The sequence below is a fragment of the Cupressus sempervirens genome, chromosome 1, assembly GCF_028749045.1.
Source record: "Cupressus sempervirens isolate cs-2001-9-10 chromosome 1, ASM2874904v1, whole genome shotgun sequence".
Taxonomy (NCBI): Eukaryota; Viridiplantae; Streptophyta; class Pinopsida; order Cupressales; family Cupressaceae; genus Cupressus; species Cupressus sempervirens.
The window spans coordinates 717,414,840-717,436,846 of record NC_143118.1 but is presented as its reverse complement, the minus strand read 5'-3'; the positions used below and the strand labels follow the sequence as shown (position 1 = coordinate 717,436,846).

Genomic DNA, 22,007 nt, shown 5'->3' with positions numbered 1-22,007 from the left:
ATGAAATTTTAGAGAAATCCTATCTTCTATGTGTATTAATAAATTAATAAAGAAAATTCCTTATTATATTTTGGACCTATTTTTTTTAATTGATCAAAGTTTCCAACTATAGCTAAATTAATATATATTTAATAGTTTCAACTTTGATTTTCAAAATCATATATATTAATATCTAATTATTGTACATAATTTCAACATATGAATTAATATAATATATATATATATGATAACCAGTGTACCCTAGGGATGTGTCCCCTCCAAATCACAAGCATTCTCACAGGAGGGACATCCCCGAGACATCCCCAGTGACACAATTGTAATGTCCTCATTTTCGTGAGCATCAACTTTCACGGGATTAGCCTATTTCCAGACTCTCGTAGGCTAATGGAGTTGTCCGAAGAGTCCAATTTGGGAGTTTTGGAGCTCTTCATGTGGCCATTGTAAGGGTTTATCTCACCAGACCTTTCATTTGTTTTGAGGCATTGATATTTAGAGGCTTATGGTTTCATTTGGAGGGACTTACTATTCATAGTAAGTTTGTGATGTTCAAGATGGACCCATACTATTTTTAGTAAGGCAAATGGATGTGTAGTAAATGGTGTTGACTCTTTGGTTCATACGGCTCATCAAATAATGAGTATTTAATGATATATTAATATTTTAATGGCCTTGGCCCTTTAATGATCTTTAATAATTTAAGTTATTTTATAAAGTTAAAAATTGACCTTATGATAAACTGGGGCCATTTGAAGGTATCGAGAAAATTAATACTCATTGAAACAGTATTAATGATATAATATAAAGTCAACTTTGTGTCAAAAGGAAATGAAATTGAAGTCACTAAATGGATTTGTGAGTGAAGATTCCTGGTGAAATATTATAAAAAAGAATTTCTAACAGAAATTGAACTTGTGCTGTGATAAGCATTTCAAATTAATTTTGGACGGCATTGAGATTTGGATGGACCAAGAGTTTCTGAAGGTTTTCAGAGCTTTTTGGCACTGCAGGGCTTAACTGATTCTCTGCAACAACAATCTGAAGGTGTGAAATCATCATCTGAAGTTGCTTCATAGTTGGCTTCATTCAGGAGTCAAGTATTTGCAAATTGGAAGATGATAAGTCAAGGGTTTCCGGATAGATTTTAACTAGAGCTGAATAGATTACACATAATATAGTGTCTTCCATTGCTGGGCACTTTGATAGCAGATTTCCAATAGTAACATTGTTGCCTAAGTGTGATCATTTTAGGCAAATTGCCTAGCTTTCAGACTCATTTCTCCTTCAAGGGAAACATGTAACTCGAGGTATCTCACACACTGTAGTTTGAGGAAGAAGTATCATTACTGTCTGCAACAAGAGCTCATGATCAAGCTGATACAGTTGGCAGCACCATCTGAAATCACAAAGCAAAGTTAACTTCATAACACCCTAGTTTGCATGTCATTGTATTCAAAATTGAACGTGGAATTATGAAAATGAAACAAGGGTTTCTGTATATCAACTTGAGGAATTGTAATGTTTTTTAAAGTTTCAGCACTTTGAATTTATGAGAGACCCAATGAATTTTGCAAGTGGAGAGATGGGTTCAATCATAGGCCATGCTACATCCCAATTTTTGACTCAATTTAAAAATGTCCATATAGCTGCAAGGTTTCACCTGAAGTCAGATGACAAGTAAAATTAGTTATATGAAATGGTAAGATGGTTAATTGCTATAATTTTCATATGAAGATGACATATTAGTTAATCGTTATGATGCTATTATATTGTTATCTTGAAATCTTGGGAAGTTTGTTATTCATCTTGGGAAGTGAAATGTTGGTTAGCCGTTATGAAGGTTATGAATAATAACTTATTATGGTAATTTTAATAATGTTGAGGATTATGATATAATCACGGAGAATTTCCTTTCCTTGCAGAAGTATGTCGAAGGTGGGAAAGCATTTTCAAAAAGGAAAGGGGCACAGGGACACCACCTATCACTGGGCAAATAGGTATGAGCCTTGAACCACCATGACAACGAGTAAAGGGCTAGGCAAGCAAGAGTGTTGGACGACCATGAGCTAACCCGTTAAATTTTATATCACTTAATAATTGAAGAAATCACTAAGCATAAATTGAAATATGAACAAGTTATTACCTTTATCATTTGAATTATTCGGTTGGGGCTTCTTGGTATTTAGGTATGTCTTAGCATATCGACACCATGATACTTAAATATCTATACATGAACATACATGTATATATGTATATGCGAAAACCAATTAAAATATATTAAGACGTATACGCATACTTGATATTTGATGTATAGTCAAGAAATATAGAAATAGGGTTTACGCATGTACATATATATGTGTACATAACACATATAGATATTTATAAATACCATAATGTTATATATATATTGATACAATATTGTTATATTATTCCTTTCATCATTGGCCAAGTCTTATTTATTATTTCCTTGGGTGGCCATATTTTTTTCCTAATCCTTCATCTGGCCTTACGGCTTTTTGGTGACCATTTTAATTTATGATATGCCACATGTTCGATGGCTCTTTGATCTTTATAACTGCCACTTTTTTTGCTTTTTTCTTGTAACTCCATTATTATAGAAAGCATGTGTTTGAAACAGCAAGCACCCTCTATATTTATGCGATTTTCCTTCATACTAAAAAATGCATTTGATATCCACTATTGTCGTTTTTGTGACTGTCTTTCTCTATCTACATTTGCTTCATATGGTCATTGAAGTTCATTCTTGCGATTATATCGCCATTGTTTTGAGATTAGTATTCAAGGAGCCAATGAGGCACCAATGAGAATTGTATCCATACTGAGTGAACTTGTACTTGTGATTTCATTATCATACCAAGGATTTCAAACTGATATCTGCATAGAGCTCTATATTGAGAATTGCGAGTGCATTTTCCTTTGTTCATATTAGTATCTTGTATCCATAATGTCGTTTAGACACTTCTACGATTTGCACTTATATTGCTAAAGTTGTATATGAGAGAATCGCATAACAATGTTGTCGATTTGTGATTATGTATTGCATTAATACTAAGATTTGCAATTGCTAAGGGGCCTGGCATACTCCAGTCTAGGTATCGTGCAAGGCAGTGCACCTCTTCCAGCAGGTTATGCATTCATTATTCCATTGTTTTATTGTAGCATAAGGATTGTATGACAATATCATAGATGTGAACATGATAAGTTGTCATTGTATTATTGCAAGTGATCCGCTATGCATATGCCACTTACAAATATTGTATATGATATCTACAAAACACCGAAATACTTTTTGTGCATATTGTTAATTTATGTTCGCTTATACAGAGGTGTTGGTAACATGCCTTTGAGATAAGTACAGCATATGATGTCATGATAAAGGTTGTGTACAACAAATTGGATTTAGAAATGCAAATTGATACTAGAACTGAATTTATTCAAGGGATCTCCTAGGAGACACCCATTAGGACTAAAATGATCAAGACGAAAGGGGGGGAGGAGCAAAGTATCTTGAAAGCACAATTGAATGTCAGTAAACAAGAGTAAATGAATAATCAAAATTGCATATACCAAGTTAGCTCATGGAGGTCCAATGTTTTGATCTTGTTGTCTACTCGAGCGGTGGGTTGATACTCTAAATATCGGGATGCTCACTGGCTGGACATGGTATTCCCTGTTTATTTTCAGGTCGGGAGGGTCTTTCCCGATTGAGATTGTGTGGGGATCTTTAAAGGTCCACGGTTGGGAGGTTAAGCCCTTGACAATGTTTCTCCTCTCCACCAAATGCCAAGGGTTGCACAAGACAGAGATACGCTCTGTATTCAATATCTTCTGGTAATCAGTATTTTACTCTGGTGACATTAGAAATTACAAGTTGAAGATATGTTAGATTGATTAATATCATTGAATCGGTTACTTCCTTCAATGAAATCAGTTTTTCCTCTTCAATATAATTGGTAAATAGTGAGCTCAGTTGATCTTCCAAATTGAACATGATATATATATATATATATATGCTTGAGATAGGCCTACTTGATGTATGTTATAACTATTAAGTTTTCAGCCCAGAAATAAAAGAAGATAAACAACAATGAGCAAGAGTCAAAACTAAAACAATAAACACCAGAAATATCCTTGGAAAACCTTTCTAGAATGAAGGGAAAAACCCAGCCACGCAACAAAAATATCATTTTATTGATCATAAAAGTTCAATGTACAATATCCTTTGCTTGATGTGAATATATAACAATAGGAGAGACTCTTCACATAATAACCGAAGGTCTCTTGAGATTCTCATAAACTCTTATAATTAATTATAACTCTTCGAATATTCATGCCTCAATGCATGTGAATGACACAAGTCATTTACATTTAATATTACAAATTAAACTTAAGTGTCATTTTCAGCTGAAGATGACAATAACGGTAATAACATCCAAATTTCGAGACATAAAGATCTCTATTGCAGCTACAAACTTTAACAATAACTCTCCTTTTATGTGAATAAAGAAAATGAACGTATCTTTTAACTATTATGTTATTGCCATAATTAGCAATAGGAAAAGGGATGATACAATGGTATTTGATGTTGTAAATGGTATTCGTCATTTTGATACAATGGTATTTGATGCCCTAAATGGTATTGGTCATTAACTATTTGTGTCCTGTGTGGTATAGGTAGTCTAACCTGGGTTTTGCAGATGCTTCCCTAGGCAAATTCCGGTTTCAAAACTTAGGGTATGGAAAATTTAAATCCTCTATTTTAGATTTATTGATGATGTCTCCAATTGTTAGTTATGATATTTCAGTTAAATTGATTGAAATTGTTAATCTCTTTTGCATGAACATATAAGATAATTGTTATTACTACCTTCTCATGCTCATGAATATGGAAAAGTAATTGTGCTCATTGATATGAAAGTTGTTAGCTAGGCCCTGGGAAAGGTGGATGTTGCAAGCCTTAACAGAGCTTCAATGTGTTAAATTAGGTGATGATTAGTCTCTAAATTGTGAAGTCTATCAGCAGATATAGTTTATAGTTGCCCAAGAGTAACTACAGTGACTCAAGAGGCTAGCAGTCGTACTTCATTTCTTCAGTTGTGGAAGTTTGTTGCTGACGTGAGTCATCAACTCATCAAGAAATGGCGTTAAGATTTTAAAGATAAAATCGATCATTGCTTTGATTTCCCTATTCATTCAACTACTGTGTTTGGTGTTCCAGTGAATTGTGTGAGGGTTTGAATGTTGATTGTTGTTATAAACACTCTATTGTGTTGGAGAAATCAGGTATTTTCATTTGCAATTAGACTTAGTGCTGAAATCTAGCATCAGCTTATTGTAAATTGTATATATTTACTTCATGTGTTAATATTTTTATGAGAGTTATTATCTTGTCTAACAACACTTTATTAAAATTCAAGAAATTGCATATTTAATTCTGTTAAAGTGTGATCGCTGCAAATGTAATAGTATTGCCTGTGATTTTTGTCTTCCGAAGGCAGCGAGCTCCCCTGTATTTATATTGTGGATGAGAAAGGAGAGACATGTCCCTTCACCCTTCATGGGACATGTCTATTCATTAACGAATATTGTTTCATGATTTATGATTAGTAATTATTAGACAATTGTTAATTTCGTAGACACACACACACACATAAAATGTATGTATACACTTTTTGGAGGAGGCTTTGCAAGTGAGCACCATTCTCGTATTGCCCAAAATTGTAGGGCTTGCCTGACTTCCAGTGTGTGTTTCCCATGTTTTGTTTTCCTCCCTTGTTTTGTGATCTTGCTTTCCCCCTTTCTCTGTGTCTCATGGCATCATGTCATTATTCTGTGTTCAGGGCTTTGGTTTCATGAGTGTGTCATACCTGTTAAGGAGAGGGCATCGTTTAGGGTTTGATTTCCTAACCTTTTTCCTCTATGTGCAGGTCTAATCTAAATGGAGCAAGATAATCATGGAGAGGCAAGGCCGAAGGAGGTCAAAACATCATGGAGAAGAGTGGCACAAAGGCGACCATGCTTGGTAATGGAGAGGGTAGCATGGAAAAACCGTTGTATATAGCGGTTGTCGCAAGAAGAATGTAACCATTTGCCTTGCTTCTGCTTTTTTCACTGGTGAAATTGTGTGCGCTCTAGCTCATGGAACTAAGAATGGATATTGGGAGACGTCATTGCAGCAAAGAGTTCAAATCCTGGAGGAGGCAAAATGGGTAAGCCCCTCTTTCCAAACTGAAAACTCTCTCACTTTCTTCAAAGTGGAAGACAAATTTCTTCTTGCTAGGAAATTTTGGATGATTCATTTATTCTATTTGGGGTAAAAAATCAAGAATTGTAGTAAGCTTTAGCCGAATAATTCAAAGAGGTTTATTTGTGCTTTGCCTTAAGAATAAAGATATGTTAAGAATATAACCTAGATCATCCTACAAGTTTGACAGTACAAATCGTACCTTCTTTTATGGATAATATATCCAATGATTGGCAATTAATATATATTTATTCCTCTCCTATAGGTGCTAGCAATTTCCAATAGATACTTTTGTTTTGTATTTGACTAAACTAATAGTTAGTTTGTTAATACTAATCTGAGTTTCTTGAAGTCGCCAATTTAGGAATAATTATGTTTGATGCCAAATTTAAGGATCATGTCCCTTGAGGGACATACCCTCTAAATAGGATAAGACACACAAACATAGCAGTCTGCTCTTCTAAGTATTCTACTTCCTGTGAATTGGAAATTCAAAGATATTGTTATTCATTCAATATCGAGTTTAGAGGTTTGGACCTGCATTAAAGATTAGTGATATCTCCTTCAAACAATCTGAGTATACATATTATTTAAAGGATCATTCTCTGCCTTTTGAAACTGAACTATAAGTTTGATTCAAGAACAAAAGAATTTGCAAAACTTTACATGGGATCAGAGCTAAGTTATTAAATCCAAGGCTCTACAAATTCAGTCATCAGACTTTATATATATTTAGTAATTTTCTCCTGTCTTCAATGGCATATACAATCAGACCCGAGGACAGGTTTGATGGGAAAGAACACTTTGCAGCCTGGAAATTCAGCATCTTAATTATTCTTGAAGAGAACAATGTAAAACAATTCATTGATGGAGCATCCAAGCAACCCCCAGTTGAACCTCACAAATCCATATAGAGCAATGGAAATAGAAAAGCTATTCAAATCATCTTGGATAGAGTTAAAAATGATATCGTACCTATGCTTACGAAACATCAAACTGCCTATGATATGATGAATGCATTACAAAATGCATATGAAGTAAACAATGCAACTAGGGTTCTTGCACTAAAAAGGCAACTGAATCACATTCAGATAAAGAAAGGAGAATCGATAAACTCTTATTTCCTAAGAGTTGCCAGCATTAGAGATGAACTATCAAAGCATAGGAACCATCATCAATGACACCGAATTAACGCTTATGGCTATAGATGGATTGTTAGATTCATGGAAACATTCGCACAAGGAATAAGTGCCAGAGATCAGCTTCCGAACTTTAATAGACTCAAGAATGATTGTCTTCAAGAGGAATCCAGAAAACTAAAGAAAGGAGGGAAACCAAAAGTAGAAGATGAAGAACTTCACGTTCTTAATACAAACTCCTATAAGGGCAAGAAGAAGCATTTCAAGAAGAAAAAGGGGAATCAAAAGAAGGGAAAGCCCAAGAAAGATCTATCTCAAATAAAGTGTTTCAAATATGAAAAATTTGGACACTATAGATCTAATTGTCCTAAAAATTCCAAACAACAGGCAAATTGTACAAATGTCATTAGAGAAGAAGATACTTATGATCCTGAGAACCGTGTTTTGTATTCCTCTCTATCAAATGAAATTTCAAACAAAGCATGGGTGATTGATAGTCAGGTACGCTGTACTGAAGTCCAGTACCTTTGTAAATATCACTCCAAAATTCTTGATGGACCCTGCAACACTAAAAAGAACCTCGTCCATCTACATGCAAGTCTCACCCCAGTCGTGCCCGAAGCTGATGACTACTAGCCACTCCTCCTCATACACTATTATTCTCAAGGATCTTCAATTGCGATGAATGCATGCAATTTGAACATGAGAAGAACACTAGAACAAAGAAAAAAAAATGTATTCCATTATCGCTTATGCGTGTCTTTTCCTTCTCTGCTAAGGATAGAGTCTCACACTCCAAATATGAAGATCCGCATAAGATACTAAGAAGCCAATTTGTTTTCATTTGTTTTTTCTTCTTATTATGACATCTTACGGTTGACTAATTTATCATTAGCAATATTATTATTGTGATCTATAGATGATGAGTGCCCTCAACGCAAATCCACCAAGCATAAATAAAAGAAACTTTCAATTCACAAGTCTCAAGAATTTATATTGGGTGAATAACTTTACAATGATTTCCTTTCTGTAATTTCCCACTATCAGATAAGAACCATGATTTGCCAAGGAAATATTTGCGGCACTAATAAATTCAAGATGACTTAAAATCTTGATGTTACAATGTTACTTCATTACACTTTCTGTAATGTCAAAGAAATATTCTTTCAATTAAAAACAGAAATCACTGCTTTCCTTTTCTATTTTATTTGCAGTTTGGCTCTGATAACATGTTAATGTTTTCCAAATCTGCTGCAAATGTAGTAGTATTGCCCTTGTATTTGGTATGTACTTTCCAAATGACAGCCATCTCTCTAATATAAGATTAAGTATGGATAGACATTGTTAAAGTAACAAAGATCGTTTCTGCAAATGTATAATCATGGCCATTGTAATTGATGATTTCCAAATGCAGATTTGGATCTCATATAAATATGAGAAGAGGAGACATGTATCTCCAAGAGACATCCCTATAGTTAATCATCTTTAATTAACTATATGTATAACTCACCTTTAAGCATATATGTAATATTAATATATTAACCATTTATGTAATATATTATTATATAATAATATATAATGGGTTTTATATATATATATATATATAATTCTTATCAATAATATAAGACATAAAACAATGTTCACATAAATCATGAATACAAATACTCAATGTAATGAGTATATCACTTTGACTGATGCTATATTTCAACAAGAATCATTCAGCATGATGAATTCACTTTCGTTGGCGCAGGTGGGAGGCAGTAGAGGATTTTGGATTGTTATCATGCCTTGGCCACAACATTTACTTTTCCCTCTTTCTAGAATTTCTTCGCACACTTTGGGGATGGAGGAATTTTCCTTTTGTGAGGATTTCTCCTCTCCTAGGATTTTTCCTAGTGGAGTCTCTTTTGGAGGGTATGCAGACATAATAACCCAGCCAAAATAACTCTGGGCACAAAAAGCCAATCCCAATAAACCAAGGACGAAATATTATGCAAGGACAGCAGTAATGATGCTTTATCTGATTGATGTATTCAAGTGTGAAAAGTTCTGGAAATAATTTTAGGGAGGACATTTCCCCTCCTCCAAGTTCAAACCTATTCTCCACTTCGGAGTATACAGTCCCTCTAATAAAGTATTTAATATTATATTAATAATCATTAATACTTATTATTATATTAAAGAGTTTCTAATTTCTACAATTATTGTTTTAGTTCATTTAATATGTTTCTATTTTTATTTTTACTAAATTTCTTCATTAGTTCTCTAAGGAGACTTTGTCTCCATTTTGTAATCACTCTTTTGTCAACAATGAATATTTGTAACATGGTATCTTCCACAATTTTTATGAAAAATCGTATTTCACAGGACTTTTAAAGTTGTTCAAAGGAATTAAGTATTTCTTCCTGAGGGTTTTCCGATTTGAAAAAGCCGCGGAGGAGTTTAGTAGAGATTTGTTTGCCTTTTTGTGTGTCCACATTTGTGTTTTTCACGACTAGGTTTGGGCTGCAATTTCTCTTGTTGGGTGACATTTTCGAATTTTTCTGTTTTTGAGCTGGCTGTTATATCTTCCATTTGCTGTTCTTGTGTGCTAGGAGAAGGAAATTTGTAACTATTTGGTGCATTTTATGCAAATGACCTTTTAAGGGAATTAGTTTTGTAGATTTTCCGATGGCCTTGTGTAATCCTGCAGGACGAAGGAAAGCTTTTTTCCTGTCTTTTATTTTGGCCACATTTTGGGCATCACTCAAGCTACAGATGTTGCATTTTCCCTTTGTGTTCATAGGTTGTTTCCCATGCCCATGGTTTTCCTTTAGCCTGTGCTGGTTTAGGGAAGGTATTTTAATGTGAAGTTGGGTGCATTTTTCTGTTTTAAGATCACAATTTTGATCATCTGTGTGTGAAGAATTGTCTAACCTGCGCATCTGGTCCTGTTTCTGCTGCCTGCATTTGTCTTACTACCCACAAAGGAAGCAACAATTTTTGTACAGTTTTTACTGCAATTTATCTAAAGGGAAGTCGTGCCTTAGAAATTTCATGTGACCTGGTCTAATTTCTTGACATTTTGCAGATTTTGGAGACAAGTTGTCGGTTTTCCCTTTGGCTGTGATTTCTTCAGAGGGCTGGATTTTGTTTTTTTTATTGCGAGTGTTTGTGAACCCCATCTTCCAGATTTCCAATATCATAATTTGTGTAAAAAGGTTTACCATTTTTCCTCAAGAACAAAGATTTTTACTCAGTGCAAATTTGGCTTGGGATTGTTCATGAGGTTTGACTGGTTTTGACCTGAAAATCAAATCTTCAGCATTCAGACAAGCTCTTCACTGAAAGTTTTTACTAGCTTTTGACAGAAAATCAGTGTTTTTACAACTTCAGTTTGCCTCTCTTTTCGTGCAAGGAAAATGGGAGAGATGGGGACGTTGACCAAGATCATGTTGGAGGGCAATCAGCAGTTCAACATTGGGAGTTATAATACCTAGAAGCAAAGGATTCTCTATATTCTTGTCCTTGGTACCTCTACTCACCCTACAGCTGCAGGCAAAAGACCAAGACAAGTTTAATGAACATAACGAAGAAGCAGTTATGTTGCTGTAATTATATGTCACGGATGAGATGCATCCAGAAGTGTATTCTGGAAAGTCTGCTACAAAGATTTGGGTGCACCTAAAAATTCTCCATGAAACATAGGATAAAAGTTGAGTTTTCTTTTTGAAGAATATGTTGTTTTCCCATATGATGGATGAGAAGATTTCTTTGAAGGAGCATCTTATGAAGATCAAGAAAATAAATGTGTAATATCCCCTTTTAAGGGCATTGGGAATTCTGAAGTCAAATGCATAAAATATTAATTCTAGCTTAAGGGAGCTTAATGCAAATCTAAATAATGGGTCAAATTAGTACTATAAAGTGAGTGACAATAAGGAAAAAGACAAAAGGATAGGAGAAGGAAACTGAAGAGTCACCGCTTTGAGCATAAAAGAAGGATGAGGAGTTCATTTTCGGCATGCTTGGATATTGATTTGGTTTGAGATTTCTCTTCGAGAAATTAAGGAAGCTTCAACTTCTATTCAGGATCTGAGGACTCAAACCCTTAGGTTCTTCTTGGTGGATTGGACGTAGCCCCGATTCATCTTTTGTGGCAAATTTGCGCTGGTGTTCACAGTTGCATTTCATGTTCATTTCTGGTTATCCAATCTGACTGTTATCACTGTTTTTACACTTTGATTATTATTGTATTGCTGAATATTATAATGCAATAACATTTTGAATAATTTCTATGAGCATTTACTGGTTATATTGTTGGTCTTTTTGCATAATTTCTCTACTTATAATCTGAACATTATTGTGGTAAAAGTTCGGGAGAATATCCGAGTAGGATATTACAACATGATCAACTAAAGGCCATTGGTCACAAGAATGAAGAGGACATGGTAGTGATTACACTTGAGTCTCGGTCCTACATACATTTTATTGAGATGCTGAACATTAACCTCCAATAATGTTGACATAAGGTTTGATGAGTTATTGCAGCAAGCTAGGTGGAGACAGCAGTTTGGTAGCACTCGTGACATGATCAGTGAGAAACTGGCCTTAACAGCCACGAAAAAAGGACAAGGCGTGTCCACTGAGCAGAAATAACAGTGTGCATCGAAGGAGGTTCCAAGAAAATCACCTCACTATTGTGGGAAGCTTGGTCATGTATAGAAAATTTGCAGAAAGCAGTTGGCTGATCAGAAGACCAACCAAAAAGAGTCTCAGCAGTAGGCTCATGCTACAGACCAGTATGAAGACTCTGCCTCCTATGAGTTCATGATCAAAAGCCTTGGAAATTCTTGTTTTCTGTCATGGTAATTGGTAAAATGACAATTAAGGGAGGGTAATAAGGTATTTACTATTATATTAATGATCATTTAGGCATATTAGGTAGTTTTAAGTTCTCTGCTAGTTGTTTTAGTTCATTTAGTGCGTTTCTATTTCTTTCTTAGAACTTTCTTCAACATTTCTCTTTATATGGAGACTTTGTCTCTATTTTTAATCACTCTTTTATGAATAATGAATTTTCTAACACCCTCATGATTGGGCCAACCCAGACCATTTACCTCAATAATTGGATCAAACAAGCTGCTGTCAGAATAAAAAGATTGCATGCCAGTATATAGTTAATCCTCCCTTCCTTTAGAAAGCTAGATGGTAATCTCTTAATTCTAAGATTTTAGTTCCTTGAACTCTCTATTAGAAATCATCAAAGGCTAAATTCAATTTATACAATCCACAAGCAACAGCGGTGACATAAAATATTACCTTTGCCATTTCATCCTATAAACTAATAGCAGAACTTGTTATTATGAAGAATTTCATTTTAGTTTAAAATTTATGTACCTTTAGCAAACATGTAATATATGCAGTAAAGAACTGGAATGAGTTGAAGAAGTTTGAGCTCCTTATTTTATTCCACAAGTCAAGTAAGAATTAACTGAAGGAATATTTTAAGAGTGCAATGGGAAATTTCAATCGGTAAGCAAAACATGATGATTTTGAATCTATCTTTGATATAACTATGGATTTGTCAAATATCTCCATATACATAACCATCCAGTAAGTCATTTTGTGAATAATAACTTTCAAAGCATATGGATTTGATGATCACGACCTGCATTCTGATGTTATAAATGCACTTCTAATTTAAATTTTATGCAATTTAAAAAATACACCAAAGACCTAAGATTATCCAGTCAGGAAGGCTAACAGATTCATAAGTGCTAATGTCATCTTCTGAACAGTTAGTACGATGTTGATAATGAAATAGAGTATTTACTATATGGTTCTGTATTATAGTAGCCCAAATAATGAAGGAAAAGGTCAGCAGATTTAAGCTTAAAAATTATTTTCCAGTAGTCGCTATTTAGTTTAAAAGTTTATGCTTGCATTAATGAAATTTATTGTTTCAACCATCAAATGACATCCTGACAGCTTCCCCTACCATAAAACAAGAAGCAACTACACTTCCATCCATAAGAAAATGCAATCAAAATACAAGAAAATAATATATTTAACAAGCATCAGAAAAACCAAGGATCTAGGCCGACCCTAAAGGCAAATACAGAAAACATTAATTTGCCAACTAATGTCCAACATAAACTGGACACTGTTAATCCATGAGAGCGTCAATATAAAAGTGAAATAAAGGAAACTTACCTTTTTCAAGGATGAAAAATCAATACCGAAAAATGATAAATGTTGAGCTAAAAAAGGATCCTCAACTGCCTCATCCTCAGGGTAAGAGTAAACATCTAAGAAGTTCATCACATTAAAGCAGCTGTCAAATATTGAAACAATCATCCCTGACCATTTCAAAATGTTTCATAACTAAAATGAACGAATAAGGACATACATTTAAAACACAAATAGCCCATGTTGCATGGCAAACAAATAGTTCTTTAGAACAGTAAGTTTTGTTTATATAATAAATGGTGCTCCCTTGAACATTTAAGTACACACATTTTAAATGTTTTTGAGATTGCCAAATGAACTCTCTACAAAAACAATATGTTGTAAATTGTGGAGATAATATCAAATGCCTAGATGCAATTGGTTGATGCATGACAAATTGATTGTGTTGCACAACATTAAAGCAATAGCAATTGTCGGGTTAGCCGTTAATCACCTGAAACTGATTGCTTAAATTGTAAACAAATGAGCTCAAAAAATACAGCCAATTAAAAATCTAACATCAGGAAATATAAAATACAAGCAATCTTATACAATGTTAGGCCTGTAGAAATGCAAATACTAAATAGTTTTACATTTAAATGTAAACAAGTGAAGAGAACATCTTATGCAATATTACTGGGCCAGTCATAAATGCATATACTAAATAGTGTTACACAAACAAAAACTAACATGACTGTGTAGAACATTCAAAAGATAACATGACATAACCCAGCTTTACCTTTAAGTTAACTACTGCCACAATTGTTGATGTTATTTCTAAGTGAATAGAATTTTTATAAAGCCAGATCAGCAAGATTTTATGCTGAAAAAAATGTACTCGTCTTAAAATTAGCAGTTTTCCACAATCCATAATATTGGGCATAGCTATAATCGTGTTTACAAGTGACGCAGTGCAAGGCAAAAGAATCCCCAAAGGAGATGGCCTAGCCCCCCACAATTAACCACACAGCGGAATATAAACAGTAACACAAAGATTAAGATCCACAACCTTGCCAATGCTCGTATAAGATTTCATCCAACCGCCCGGTTGTAAGGCCTTCTGGGTTACCACCAAATACAAAGCAATTACAATAGTAATTCTGCAAGATCTCGCAAGATCCAACTCCTAGCTAGTCCAAATCCACAATCTGATAGAAAAAACGAAGAAGAATCTAAACGTGTGCTCGCCAACCCACCAAGCAACCTTCTTGTTTTCCCAAGCCCACACTTAGCCACTAGCTCTTATCAAACTTCGCTCCTCTTAACTACTCTTCTTCTCCATGCTGAATCACAATGACTTAAGACTTCACAAAACCCTCTAGTTATATGCAACAAAGAAACAAGAAAGCCTAGCAAGTTATAAATTAAATAAACCCTTACATTAAATATGTTTTTAAGCCACCAGTCAGCCTGGAACAGATATAAAATACCAAATGCCTTTGAAGGCTTACAACACCCATTAAATACACAATGGACAAATAACCAACACCCAAATAGGTCCACACAAACTACTACGATCACTCCACGTCACGAGCTCACGCCACATGCATTAAATGCTCCAAGTCGATTGATCAAATCTACAAGAACTTTGTTCGACAAACCAAATTGTCGAGCGACCAAATTGTCGAGCGTCAATAAAGACCACCAAGCATGACTGAGCTCCTATAAGCATTCCCAAGTCCCTCACATGCCGAGCCACATAGTATACAGCAAGCAATACTATATGTTGAGAAAACCTTCAGCGACTGAGCACCTCGGCCAACACTACACCTAGTAATGACTGAGCACCACTCCTTTGGTGATCTAGTCCTCAACTCCAAAGCCAAAATCCCTCCAACATGCAAGGTTGCTAACTACCCTAGGATGCTCCTGCATCACACACCCCAAGTGCGAAAAGATGTTCTTAGTAGCTAGAAGAGCATCTTCTGGGATTCAGCACATAAATCCCAAACTAGCTCTTTACATGCATATCCTCCAAGTTATCAACTTGTACACTCTTTCTCTTGTTCCATCTCTACTTCATTACATCTTTCTTAGGTGCTCCACAAGTTTGTTTTCCACTCTAATCTCTAACCCTCTCAGAATCCTTCAACTCAACTTGGCTACCAATACTCAAGTTCCTCCTACTGAGTTCTTCATTCTACAAAGGAATCAGGGAATGCTTCTTGCCACCTTTCTCAACAATAATCAAATTCTTGACACAATCATGCATAGCCCTGCAATCATACTGCCAAGGTCTACCAAGCAATATGTGACAACTACTCACGTCCACAACATCACATAACACTTGATCCTTATACTACCAAATCTGAAAATCAACAAGACACTACTTCCTTACTTCCAAAGCATGATCATCTTGTACCAAACCAATCTTATAAGGACAAGGATGTCTCACTCTCTTCAAACCAAGTTTCTGAACCATCTCCTCAGCAACAAGGTTATTCGTACTACCAACATCCATAATCACATTGCAGATTTTTCCAGTAGACTTACAAGGAGTCCTAAGCAAATTACTCATTTGACAAGGTTCCAGTGCCTTCTTACCAAACAGTCCTCACCGAGCCAACAAATTCTCTCCTCCCTACTCCAGTTCATCGACACAGTCTTCAACTTCATTCACCACAGCAATTCTCCTATCACCAACCTTATGTGAACACTCAAAGGCTTTGTGACCTTCACCACATCTGTAGCAAGTACCCTTAAATGCACCTCTACCTGTCCTTTTCTTCTGCTCAACAAGTTTTGGTTCATCTTCAGCAATCTATTCATCCTTCTCAGAATGTTCCTTCTTTTCCTTTCCTTGAGAATTACCTTGATGTCTTCTCTTCAACTTCTCTTGTGTCCTCAAAGCATACTGATAAGCATCTTAAACCGAAGCAATATTCATTACCAATCACATCCTGAATATTGAATCTCAAGCCATTAATGTACCAAGCCACCTTCTCCTTCGAAAGTTCTCTATGCCTAGACCAAATAGTCAACTTGTAGAACTCCTCTGTATAATCTTTCACAAACAAATCCTTTTGTTTCAGATTTTGCAACCTCTTAAACAACTCAAGTTCATAATCAATAGGGATGAACTTAGCCTTCAATTTTGTCACCATCAATCTTCAACGAGTGATTTTCATTTCGCCTTCTTCTCTCTCTTTGTAATTCTTTCCACCAAAGAGTAGCGTGTCCTTTCAACTTAGTCTGTGTCAACCTCACTGTGAGCGGATCTCCAATATCCTCTAACTCAAAGTAGTCTTCCATCTCACCAATCCAATCAATCAGGTCTTCAAGATTCAAAGTACCTGAGAAATTAGGCACATCCATCTTATGTTTCAGTTTCAATCGAGTGTTAGAGCTATCCAGTGGACCAGCTCTGTCTTCCATAGATCTCTCAACTCAATCAGTTATGTCTTCACCACTAGATCCAACAATTTCAAAGTCTTCAGGAGCTTCCTTATAACCATCTTCAATACCAACATTCTTCGGTACACCAATAATAGCCCTCATTATCTCAATCCTCATTAATTCCATCTAAAATTTGAAATCAGCTTTAACTTTCTCTGAGATCTTGGTTTCCGCAACATCACAGAGATCTTTAATTGCCCTAAGGTCCAATCTTCTCGGAAGCAACTTCCAAGATCTTCACAAACACTCTGCAACAAATCTCCAACCAAATCAAACCTTGGCTCTGATAATCTTCACCCTAGGTCCTGGTGCAAACTACCTCAACTTCAGCTATTTGTCTACACACTTAGGAAAACTTAAGCTCTAATACCACCTGACGTAGTGCAAGGCAAAGGAATCCCCAAAGGAGTTGGCCTAGCCAATTCTCATATAAGATTTTCATCCAACACGCTTGTCTGTGAGGCCTTCCGGGTTACGCCCAAATACAAAGCAATTACAATAGTAATTCTGCAAGATCCAACTCCTAGCTAGTCTAGATCCACAATCTGATAGAAAAACCCAAGAAGAATCTAAACTTGTGCTCGCAAGCCCACAAAGCAACCTTCTTGTTTTCCCAAACCAACAATTAGCTACTAGCTCTGCTCAAATTTCGCTCCTCTTAATTACTCTTCTTCTTCATGCTGAATGACAATGACTCAAGACTCCGCAAGACCCTCTACTTAAACCGAACTAAGCCACAAGTTGGCTTAGCAAGTTACAAATTAAATAAACCCTTACATTAAATGCATATTTAAGCCACATGTTGGCCTGCAACAAATATTAAATACCAAATGCCTAGAAGGCTTACAACACCCATTAAATACACATAGGACAAATACCCAACACACAAATAGGTCCACACAAACTCCACGATCGCTCCATGTCACGAGCTCATGCCACATGCATTAAATGCTCCAAGTCAATTGATCAAATCTTCAAGAACTTCTTTCGGCAAACCAAACTGTCGAGCATCAGCAAATACCACCAAGCATGACTGGGCTCCTATAAGCATTGTCGAGTCCCTCACATGCCGAGCAACATAGTATACACCGAGCAACAGTATATGCTAAGAAAACCTTTAGCGACTAAGCACCTCAGCCAACACTACACCCACTATCGACTAAGCACCACTCCTTTGGCAGCTAGGTCCTCAACTCCAAAGCTAAAATCCCTCCAACATGCAAGATTGCTAACTACCCTAGGATGCTCCTACATCAACAAGAGGATGAAGGCAAACCTAAGAAATGGTAAAGGAAGAGATTCAAAGGCGTTGAATCGCACAATGTTTATTTTTTTAAGTTTGTTAAACATCCCCTATCGAGATATTTTTGGAGAGAGCCAAAATTCTTAGGAACATGTTGGCCAAAAAACTTGAGATAGCCAACAAGACTCGCGCACAGTGAACAACCGCAAGAACAAATCCATGCATAATGAGGTTACCTATCTTTTATAGTTTGTGTTTTGGTGAAACATAAGATAAATTTATTAATGTCCAACAAAAGACCACCCAAGGGTCTATGGGACTTAAAAGCGTATAAGAAGAAAGATAGCCAACTACAAAAGCACCAAACGATGCAAGGAGAAGAGCAAACAAGCTACAAAAGAAGAAGCAGGTAGCCACCACACGGCAAGACAAGGACTAGGGGTCCTTCCTCGATCGAAAGAAGTAAAGCATCAAAGGGTATTGACTAGGGTGAGCAAGGGCCCCAAGCCACCGCCGAGAACTACTGGGGGTGTCGCTGACAACTGTACCACCACAAGGTCTCACAGATCTAGAATGACTGGTGGTGATGGTAGAGGATAGCCGCTTCATCCCCCAAACTAGAGATGAGGGAGAGTATAAATCAGTGATGAGCTGAATCGAGGCCTCTCTAGGGGAATAAGATTTGTAAATTGTGCTTGCAGAACTGCGTAGTCTCTCTAAGATATAGTGCAAGGCACCTCTGGTCCATGTAGCTAAAAAAGGCCCCAAGGGAAGTGCACTCTTTAAATAAGCAATAAAATCTACCTCTAATCTCGTAGTAGGCAGAGCAGGGAAAAATGAAATGGATCTCTATCTCAGCCATGGCTATGGTGCACAAATGACAAGTTCAGTCCTCTCTAGCAATGTGATGGTCACTCTGGATCTGAAGCCGATGGGAACCAACTCTAAAGGACCCAAGGGAGATGTGTAAGGCATAACACCAATGCCAAGATAGGTAGCTAGGGTGCACAATAATATTGTCTTAAATATCAAGGAAGTGCTCAGCATAGGCCATTTTCAGATGTAACCCTCCAATTGGGTTGCATCACGTTATTGCGATGTATTGTCTATAAATGTCAAGCTTGACAAGCTCGTTCAACTCCTGTCGAGAGGGGAGGAGGTGTGTGGGAGCATCAAGTGAGAACAAAAAGGGAGGGAGGCAGTCAATGCAAACCAACAACGGCCAGGGGAGGACGGATCCGATTCAACAACTGTGATAGAGGAACAATAGGCCAAGTACAAGCATCTATGTTGGTCATCCATCGAGTCTACAAAGCAACAGAAACGGTGAATAAACCAAATCAGATCAAAAATAGCGGCCAACCTAAAGGGATGGGCCTCGAACTCAGCCAAAATAATGTTGTGCGAGGTGACTCAATGAGATCTGATAATATGGCAAAGCAGTAGAGTCTGGTCGCACTCGATGGAGGCCAAGTCGAAGTCAAGCAGAGAGGGACCCCAAACCACCGACTTATAAAGAACCGTCAATCTGACCAATAAGTCCAAGAGGGGCAACTTGGATGAAGTGTCCAAAAACTGATGTCTGAAGCATTTCTCTCGAGCATAGCAAGGGAGCCCATCCCTTTACTAGAATGGAAAATCTCAAACTGAAGCGAGGTTGACAGAACTTGACCACAAGGTACACATAAGAAAAGGCAATCTCGATCTCCTAACCCTGGATATAGAAGTGTAAGTGCGAAGTCTTCAAAAAGTTGAAGACCATAACCCAAGTCTTACTCAAGTTAACGAAAAGTTGTCGGAGGTCACAAAAGGAAGCTAAGCCAACAAGCCTCTGGAGGCCCTCGGGGGAGGAGGCCAGAAAAATAACATCATCAACAAACATGAGAAGGGAGATCAAGCCTTGATGCAAGTAGCGACCATTAGTGGGGAGCAAGGAGTCCTTGAGGAAGGACTCAAGCTCATCAATATAGAGGCCAAACAAGATAGGAGGTGTTGGTTACCAAAACTGCAGATTGGAATCCTACGGGTCATGCCAACTCAATGGTAGAATATCCAACCGGTTATGGCCAACTTAACAGAACTGAATGATGCAATCCGAGTTCCCTGCACTTTTGGCTTTGCAAGGCCAAGGCGGGTAAACTTGATCCTTATAGAAAACTGGTTAGAATACGAATAAAATGAAAGCTTCCAAAATGGCAAGAATTATAGAAAGCTTCTAACTTGCAAATTATGAATTGAGAATAATAAATGAATGTATGAATCTAAGAGTGTTTTAAATAAATAATAATAATTACGAATTATTGCAACAAATGCAAATATTAATTATTTAAAGGAAAGATATGAGATAATTGCCAGCGTATGGATCATGAATTAAGAGTAATATAAAGACCAATGTCGAAATTAAAAAGGTGATAGAGTCACTATTATAAGTTGAAAACCTACAACTTTATAAAATTCTACGCACATCAATTATAAACAATTTAATAATCAAGACATGACAGATCAAATATACGAACACAATTTTAAAATAGTCTAGAATGTATTTTAACTAATAAGTAGGCGATAATTTCCACAGCAAGTCAAATTGTGATATTACTATAAGGATTTAACAATGTGATTTTGAGTCAAACTCATTGACCCATGGTTCATGAGTAGTGATTCAACATGAATCCATCTCTCATGAGAATAAATGGAACACTTAGCACTCATTGGATCTAGGTGATGTTCACAGGGGTGAAGCACCGAGACTTCTCGAGAGGTCACCCATCCCAATACTACTCCAGCTTGAGCACGCTTAACTACGAAGTTTCCTCCATGGTTAAACCCAAAGCTTGCAACCCCATTTGCAAAACCTTCACCAAGTGTATTTTAACTCCTATTGTTTGGAGACAAACCAGGCATAGATTTGGAAACAATTAAATATTTCTCAATATCTATGATGTTCAATTTTAAAATGCTATAATTGATAATGTCCATTTGTCTATCATATAAATTATTTTTAAATTTTTTTAAATAATTATAAAGGATGGAACTATATAATAATTCAACTCTAAAGCTTCATGCAAATAAAATAAAATAAATATTTCTTACTAATCATGTTAGAAACAAAATTGCAATGGAGACACTCCTTACATGAAAGATCCTTGATGGATCTCTTCCATTGATCTACTGTAATTTTATACTTTTAAATTTGTTTTCCCTGTTTATTAAAATTTTCTTACAAAGCTAGACAAAAGTTACAAAAGGGTTTGATTGTTTTATATTTTTGATGATTTTTCAATAAGTAATAACAGAAGTACAATAACATGAACCAGTTCTGAGAATGTATCCCAAATACATTTAAAGCAAAGTCGCTTCAAGCAGATTTTTTTTGAATATACACCTAATATGTAACCAAATGAAGATTTACAATAATATCCAGAGGACTACAACCAAGAATAAAGCCAACCTGAAGGCGTGAAGGTGAAATATGAGCCTAAAAGGAAGCTACGGCCAGAATCCAGCTCTCAAATGCTATACGTGGAAAAGTAGATGGTTGTCGGGCATGGCCATACAACTGCAAAGTGCCCACACGCAGGTAAAATACCCAAACCCCAACTAAAACTCTGACTTAGTACTGCATTCCCCAAAAGAAACAATGCACAATCTCCAAGATGCTTCTGACTACAAGAATCCAGACCACTATTTTGGGGGCTACGTCCCAAACAAGCAACGCAAGTGGGTTTGGCGTCCCAAATGCTGAAAGCTCAATCAGAGC

The 22,007-nt window shown here is 36.2% G+C and overlaps 1 protein-coding gene across 3 annotated transcripts in view; it reads right to left on the bottom strand.

Annotated features, from left to right (window-relative positions):
- Nucleotides 1-22,007, bottom strand: part of UBP14 (ubiquitin-specific protease 14) — a 145,868-nt gene that overhangs the window by 107,923 nt on the left and 15,938 nt on the right. For all 3 annotated transcript variants that reach the window (XM_089787971.1, XM_089787979.1, XM_089787988.1), the window contains exon 6: nucleotides 13,597-13,691. In XM_089787971.1, coding sequence (XP_089644097.1) covers nucleotides 13,597-13,691 — 95 coding nt within the window. The remainder of the gene's footprint in view (nucleotides 1-13,596; nucleotides 13,692-22,007) is intronic.